The 7,716-nt window shown below is 57.8% G+C and overlaps 2 protein-coding genes across 3 annotated transcripts; one reads left to right on the top strand and one right to left on the bottom strand.

The window, feature by feature from the left end:
• The first annotated feature begins 401 nt into the window (after window positions 1-401).
• Window positions 402-3,240, top strand: LOC125509685 (IRK-interacting protein-like). 2 transcript variants are annotated; one of them, XM_048674708.1, is made up of 2 exons: window positions 402-985; window positions 1,456-3,240. In XM_048674708.1, the coding sequence occupies exons 1-2, from the start codon at window positions 704-706 to the stop codon at window positions 3,049-3,051; spliced, it is 1,878 nt and encodes a 625-aa protein (XP_048530665.1). In that variant the 5' UTR covers window positions 402-703; the 3' UTR covers window positions 3,052-3,240. The 2 variants fall into 2 exon arrangements, with proteins under 2 accessions (XP_048530665.1, XP_048530666.1); XM_048674709.1 differs by lacking the exon at window positions 402-985 and adding an exon at window positions 994-1,315.
• Window positions 3,213-6,541, bottom strand: LOC125509686. The gene is made up of 4 exons (XM_048674710.1): window positions 5,812-6,541; window positions 4,457-4,740; window positions 4,091-4,318; window positions 3,213-3,983 (listed from the first exon to the last, which is right to left on the bottom strand). The coding sequence occupies exons 1-4, from the start codon at window positions 6,218-6,220 to the stop codon at window positions 3,531-3,533; spliced, it is 1,374 nt and encodes a 457-aa protein (XP_048530667.1). The 5' UTR covers window positions 6,221-6,541; the 3' UTR covers window positions 3,213-3,530.
• Window positions 6,542-7,716: the final 1,175 nt, after the last annotated feature.

The raw sequence follows: 7,716 nt of genomic DNA, 5'->3' as shown, positions 1-7,716 counted from the left end.
TCTGATTATGCCAAACAGGACGTATAAACGCATGTCTAAGATGCCACACGTGTGGTGAATATCGGGATCCATTTCTAAACATGTTTTTCAACGGTTTGGTGCAGTACACCTTGAGGACATCTACTAGTGTATTCCATATGCCTCAGAAATCCCAGCATTTCCCAAGCCCGTGCCAATTCATCATCTACTAGTATAAAATGTCTGCAAAAGTGCAAAGGGCCCTTAATTCTTGGTTTGGATTGGAAGGGACGAATCGGCTGCCGCTGCTCCAAGCAGCAAGCAAAGTAAATTAGCAGGAGTACTGCTCACCCGTTTAATACTTGCACCGCCAATCAAAAGCGACAAGCGAAAAGCCCAAAAGAGGCTGCCAACCGGCCTCTTCAAAATGCGCAGTTCCCTCCCTCCCCCTCCCCCTCCCACGTCCACCTCCACCACCTCACTCTCACTCGCTCGCTCGCATCCGCCGCACCAACCAGTCCCTCTCTCCCCACGAATTCCACTGTTCCCTTCCCCTCCGCTCCGCTCCATTCCTTCTCCTCCTCCCCACCCGTGCCTGCCCGCGAATCCCAACAAGACCACTTCCAGCCCAGCACCGCAGCGCCCGTCCAGCAGCACCACTGCATCAGCACAGCCTTGGAGCGGCCGGCCGAGGGCGCAGCCTTTGACCCGTCACTGTTCATCGGTCTCACAGTGGTGTGGCGCCATGGCCATGGCGGCCGCCGAGGGCTTCGACCATGCGGCGCCGTCAGGGGTCCCGCTCCCGGCCACCCGGCAGGAGGTCCAGGCCGCCGTCGCCAAGGCCGTCGAGCTGCGCGCGCTCCACGCCGCCCTCCGCCAGCGCGCCGCCGCGCCCAATGCCGGTGCCCGCTCCAGCGCCAGCCGCAGCCCGGCCACCATCCGCCTCCCGCCGGTGGTCGCGTCCCCCGCGCGCTCCCGGACAGCGGCCACCGCCGCCGCAGACGAGGACTACCCCGTGTTTACTCCGGTGAGCGCCGCAAGCCTGCTTGTACCACATGTCACCGTGATGGTCTGTGCCTTCTTGGCTTCTCTTCCCGGTTTAAGCGGCGTTGGTGGCATGGTACCATGGTAGAGGCGGCTCATTTACTTCTTGAGTCGCCCCACTGTTCTTGCCGTGCGGGCTCCTGCAGCCGCCGCGCGCGTTTATTGCTCGACGCAGCGGCGGTGGCCGGGCACTGGCTGGGCAGAGTGTACGCTAGCAACAGTTGGTGCAGTAATGTTAAATTCAGAGTCTCTCATGGTTGCCATCGGTGCCCACCAGGCTATGATCGCCGGTGATGTGATGCTTGCCAACTTGGTAGGATCCACGGTGCCTGCTCTGCTCACCGAATCTGTAAATCATCGTTCGCATCATTGCGGACGGACCTGTACGATTCTAATCCACCCTATGAGAAGGATTGCATTTCTGACTTGCTTGCTCAACTGAACATGGTGCAGACTTACGACGAGGAGCCCATGGCGATGGCCGCTGGACTCAACGACATCTGCCATGACAACCGGAGCCGGTCAGAGAACTGGGGCGGCATCACCTTGGACCGCGGCGGCGTCGGCGACGACGAGGCCGCCTACTCCGACTACGACGACTGCATCAACGGCTTCTCCTCCTGCAACAGCGACTTCCACTACGCCCCTTCGTCCAGCGAGAATCACCTCCGGAGCAGAGGCGTGAACCGGATCCATCCGGCCTTTCTGCAGTCCGCGCCGCTGGCCGGCCGTTTCCCGGCCTCGGCCGGGAGGGCGACCTGCGCGGGAGAGTTCAAGATGCCGCCGTCGTGCGGCGGCGCGTTCCGGCCCGCGACGATTGGCAGGGACCACGGTCTGAACGACGCGGAAGCTCTGGGGTTCCTCGGCAGCAGCAGCCGAGTGCCATTTTCATCCAGCCACCAGCCCCCGCCGTCGGCGCACTCCCGGGCGAAGCAAAGAGGGTCGCAGATCCTTTCTTGGCTCTTCGCCAAGGGAAAGAAGAAGCCGAAGCTGGAGACGCCGCCGCCGACCACCGCCGTCATCGAGCGCGGGAACATGTCGCAGCTCCTCAAGGAGTGGGGGCTGCTGTCGCTGGACTCCCTTAGGAAGGAGCTCGCGGAGGCCAACGCGCACCGGGACGCCGCGCAGGAGGACGCCGCCGAGATGAGGTCGTCGCTGGGGGAGCTGACCACCAAGATGATGAGCCTGGAAGCCTATTGCTCGGAGCTCAAGAAGGCCCTGCGGCAAGCGACGGACCACAGCGGCGGCGCTGACACGCAGTCCCACTCGCGGCGGTCGTCGTCGAGGTCGATCGGGGCGAGCCGAGAGCTGCCGGGCAACGGCATGCCGGTGAGCCACGAGGCCATGGTGGAAGGCTTCCTGCAGATCGCCTCCGAGGCGCGCCTCTCCGTGAAGCAGCTCTGCAAGGCGCTGATCCAGCAGGTGGAGGAGCCGGACAACGGGCTGTCGGACAAGCTGAACCTGCTGCTCCGGCCGCACCAGCTCGCCATCATCGCCGGCCGGCACTGCTCCAAGGCGGTGCTGTACCACCTGGAGGCGGTCATGAACCAGACGCTGTACCAGGACTTCGAGAACCCGAGCTTCCAGCGGAACGGCGCGGCAAGGCACCTGGACCCGGGGCAGGGCCGGCGGGAGAGCTTCGCGTCCTTCGTGGCGCTGCGCAACCTGAGCTGGAGCGAGGTGCTGCGGAAGGGCACCAGGTACTACAGCGAGGACCTCAGCCGGTTCTGCGACCAGAAGATGAGCTGCGTGGTGGCCGCGCTCAGCTGGTCGTGGCCGTGGCCGGAGCAGCTGCTGCAGTGCTTCTTCGTCGCCACCAAGTGCGTCTGGCTGCTCCACCTGCTCGCCTTCTCCTTCGCGCCGCCGCTGCCCATCCTGCGGGTCGACGAGGGCCGGGCGTTCGACCAGGCGTACATGGAGGACATCCTGCCGGACCGGCGGCAGGCCCAGGACCCGTTGAGGGTGAAGGTCATGGTGATGCCGGGGTTCTATGTCCAAGATCGAGTGCTCAAGTGCAAGGTCCTCACAACAAAACAGCAAGACCAGTAGGATAACTGTCTGTCATGTTCATTATGTGTAACTTTGTTTAACATGTTCATTTTATGGCTAGCTAGTGTTGTGTGAGGGTAACTTAAATGTCAGAATGCTGATCCATCATGTGTTTGTCAGTAAATTCAGAGTAGGCAATTGAGCACCCGAGCACAAGGAAATGAGTAATATATGTTCCTCCGTTGTTTATGCCATGCTGAACAAAAACTATGTATGTATCACAACATGATGTTCAGATGCTATGAAACTCAGCAATCTCCCCTGATTACTTCAGAAACCTACAATGGTTCCGAAATCTGAACACTACTTCTCTAGGACAAACTAAGCAGCGCTGCCTAGAGAACAGGAGAATCAGGAAAGCTGAGATCCCCATCGTGTTTGTATCCAGGAAAGCTGAGATCCCCATCGTGTTTGTATCCACTTGATGCTTCATTTTGAGTCAATAAAATCCACCCTTTATCGAAAAAGGAAAGCTGAGATCACACCCAGTTGCTGACCGGAGAATCATCGAGCCGGAACGACGAATCCAACACAAAGTCTTGCTCAGCATCTACTCTATGTTCAGAGCTCTCGATGATGCTTAGGGGTACCTGAGGAGGCAGTGACAGCGGGAACGGCATTTTGGGAGAAAGAACGACGCTCTGCGCCGCGACACCGACGGGCTTCTCCCACATGAGCAGGTGTAGCTGGATGGGCTGCAGCGCGAGGCGGTGCAAGGAGAGCTTCTGGCTGAGGGAGATGGTGTCGAAGCAACGGACTGCGCCTGAACTGGAGATCATCCAGGGGAGGACCTTCTCGTTGGACACCCTTGATATGATCAGTAGTTTGGACGCCACTTTCGCCCGGTTGAATAGGTCGCGGAGCCCTGACCGCGTCGATGGTGCCTCGCTGTCCTCGTCGTCGTCGACCACCGATGATATGTAGATGAAACCCTGGATGAAAGAAAACAAAAGTTGCACGGTAGGTTAGATGGACATTTCTGAAAGCTGGAGTAGTGACTGGTTTTCTGTATTGTGTACAGTGGCAACTGAAAATGAACCTCTTCGGTGCGGCTCACGGCGAATCCTAGCCTGGTGTCACCTTCCTGAAGCTGTATCTCCAGCGGCATTTCTCCTGCCGTGGAGCTGTACCAAAGCCGGGCCGCCTTCACCACACCGATGTCCACCCCATGGTAATCCTCGAAACCGTAGAGCGTCGCGTTCACGAGGTTCGACATGTCGGACAACGACCCGGAGTTGACAGTGGCAGACGCCGTCTCCCCAGATATCTGAACATTTGAGTGTGTGAGGATGAAATCACTATCCGATCAAACTGAACCTTCACTAGCTATTGTCAGGTGCAAACCAACTGAATGTTGAAAGTTTGTTTTAGTAGTACGAAAATTCTGAAGTTAAGACGTATGCACCTTGGTGAGAAGAGCTTCGCTCTGCAGATTCATGAACTCGATGGGGATCCCTGAGTCCTGCGACGAGTAGAGCCATGTGTTGGCACGGGCCAACGTGTCCTCGAAGGACTCGTACCGGCACGCGTTGAGGTCCAGGGCCTTGGGGAGGACGAGCATCGAGAGGAAGCAGCTGGAGTTGGGCGTGCGTAGCGAGTCGCGCATCTTCTTGTCCCAGGGGTACGTGACGTACCCGTCCTGGAGCTGCGCCCGGCTCAGCGCCGATGCCACTCTTGTACCTCTTGTGCCTTTTGTCAAGGGAGAAGACAAGTATTTTTACATATAAATAAAGGTCATCACAATAATACTCCTACATTTTTATACTCTGTGCAAAATGTCAATTACGAATGGAAGCATGAACCAAAAGGTATCCAGAAGCAATGCCAACGAATCCCCCAAAATAAGGGATGATTTCGCCGTAAAATGAACAGCTAGAAATTGCAAGAACAATTGGAGAATTAGTAAACAACAACATATAAATAGACTTTTTGTTTGCGGAACTTCTAGATTGATGTTAAGCCATCCATGGTCAGACCAGGCAGGTAAGACAATCATGGAGCAGCACTTCACCAACAGCGAAGGACAGAAATTAACTTGCAATACTTGCCAGGAAGCCACAAACGATGGCTGTTCACAAGGACCACCACGTCGTCAAGAGTCGACCATGACGCATTCCCCCGGCGGCGACAAGAAAACGAGTGAAACGCACGAGGTAGGGACGTACTATGGGAGGAATTGACCACCACCTACACAGATGGCCAATTTCCTTGACACGTTTCAGCGATGCATTCCCGTTTTCCCAACTTTACTATCTTCTCAGTCCACTTTGCTGCCTTTGTTTTCTGTTTATGTAGCTATCATAACTTCTAGTTAGTGACAACTACATGCACATTGGTTTTATATCATAACATTGTGGAAGAATGGACGTGAATATGAAATGAAGAAATTTGCCTCGCGACAATGCTCTAGTCTGAACCTCAGACTTGACAGCAAGCTTGTCTTTTCGCAACTGGCGTGGAGTAGAACACATAGGCAATGCGTGCGTGCTGAAATGAAAGCCAGCCCACATCGAATCTATCTGGCTGATACTCCTCCATGTTTTCTAAAGATTTTTACTAGTGTTCATACTGAAATTGAAATGTCCCATATCATCACACGCAGACGTTTCAGGCACCGAGAATTGACAGCAAAATTATCCAGTTCATAATTCAGTAGCAGATATCACTGTCAAATCTCGCAATTTCAGTCCATGAAATTCAGGGGTGGCTCTTGGGGATCAGGAAGAGTCGGCTGTATGATTGATCGAGTTGAGTATGTACCTTGGAGGACGAGGCACTCGCTCTCGAGGCGATCGCCGAAGCCGAGCACGTAGTTGGGGTCGTGGAGGGAGCGGAGCACGTACTGCTTGCGGGCGCTGGCGCCGCCGGGGTGCGGCAGGATGCAGGCCTGCAGGTCCTTGCCGCCGCGGACGCGCACCTCCACGGAGGTGTCGCCGCGCTTGAACGCCTTGTGCAGGGCCTTGTGGAGCCCCGCGCGGCCGCCCTTGAAGGGCGCGTCCAGGGACGCCGCGCCGGAGCCCAGCCCGACCCGGACCGACTCCACCACGTCGCCCTCCTGCACCACGGCGCCGCCGCCGCCCCACTCCTCCGCCTTGGAGCTCCCCGCCACGCACTCCAGCACCACCACCACCGCCGCCTCCCGCTTCCTCCGTCCCTCCTCCTGCTCCATGGCCCGCTGGTTCCCCAGAAGCGGTGACCACGCGCGCGCTGCCCGCTTTGGGCCGGCGCCGGCGGCCAAGTGGTGCGGGCGGCAGGGGAGCAGTCAGTCACGTGCCGCCCGTGTGGCGCGCGGGGGTCTTCCACCAGGAGAGGGGGACGGGCAGGGGCTCGGCTCGATCTCCTCCGGCTCGCGCTCGTATCCCTTCCCTTGGCCCAGGACGACGCCAGAGAGCGGCCGGCGCGCTCCTCGCCAGTATTTTTTTTTCTCCCTCCCCGTGCGCGTGCGTGTGCCGAGCGGAGCCGGCAGTGTGTACGTCCGTACCGGCGCGGCGAGAGAGGGTTCCCTTTTAACGAGAGGGGGACACGGGTGGGGTGACGGGGTGAGGTCGCCGTCCCGGCGGCACGCGGTGGGCGAAGCCGACCAATCGCGTCGCATCGGGTGCGCGCCCCCTCCCTCGCGCTGCCGCGTCACTGCGGAGCGGGCCCCGGGCGGCAGCTGGCGCGTGGACCGGAGTGGCCGCCTCGTTGGGTTAGCGGTCGCCCGACGGGTTTGGGTTCTGGAGTCGTGTCAACCTCCCGGATTGGGTCCCTCTCCTCTCTGGTCGCTCGTCACGTCCCCGTACAGTGCTGTGCCGTGTCTGTTGGGACCATCTCATGCCGCGCCGCCCGATCGGCGTAGACACACATCACAGAAATGCACATGCTCGCACAAAGTCTAAATAAGGATAAAATTCCCCGGAATTGCTAGTTGAGCTCGATTATTGAAGAAAAATATAAAACCAGACCTTTTAGGTTCTAGGAAATTCTGAAAAAAATACGCATGCGTAGTAATGGATTTGCCCCTCAACCCTTGTGGATCCGTAAATCAGAGAGCATGCCGCAAAGAACGCAAAGAATTAAAATACCCCACTCCCTCATGGTGAACATCTCCTTGTGATCGAGATGAGTCCTAGCTGCCGGGAGGGGTGGAAGGGGTTGAATCGGAGCCCCCTTAGGTAGCCGTCGGGAGGGGTGGAAGGGGGCGAACCGGAGTTCCCTTAGGTAGCCGCTGGGAGGGGTGGAAGGGGGCGAACCGGAGTTCCCTTAGGTAGCCGCTGGGAGGGGTGGAAGGGGTCGAATCGGAGTTCCCTTAGGTAGCCGCCGGGAGGGGTGGGAGGGGTCGAATCGAAGTTCCCTTAGGTAGCCGTCGGGAGGGGTGGAAGGGGTCGAACCGGAGTTCCCTTAGGTAGCCGCCGGTAGTGGTGGAAGGGGTCGAATCGGAGTTCCCTTAGATAGCCGCCGGGAGGGGTGGAAGGGGTCGAACCAGAGCTCCCTTAGGTAGCCACCGAAGTATAATTCTCGTTAAATTTATGTGCTTAGTAGAAATGAAGCGAACAAAGGTACACTCGCTTGTTGTCTTGTTCTCTGCCGTGTACTGGGATCGCTCGCCAGCTAGGCTTCTAGAATAACATTGTACAAGAACATAGGCTCGTGGAGTTAAGAGACACATGACCAAAGGCAGCACGC

The sequence above is a fragment of the Triticum urartu genome, chromosome 5, assembly GCF_003073215.2.
Source record: "Triticum urartu cultivar G1812 chromosome 5, Tu2.1, whole genome shotgun sequence".
In the NCBI taxonomy this organism is placed as follows: Eukaryota; Viridiplantae; Streptophyta; class Magnoliopsida; order Poales; family Poaceae; genus Triticum; species Triticum urartu.
Note: the sequence above shows the minus strand (reverse complement) of the source record. Positions and strands in the feature narration are given on the sequence as shown.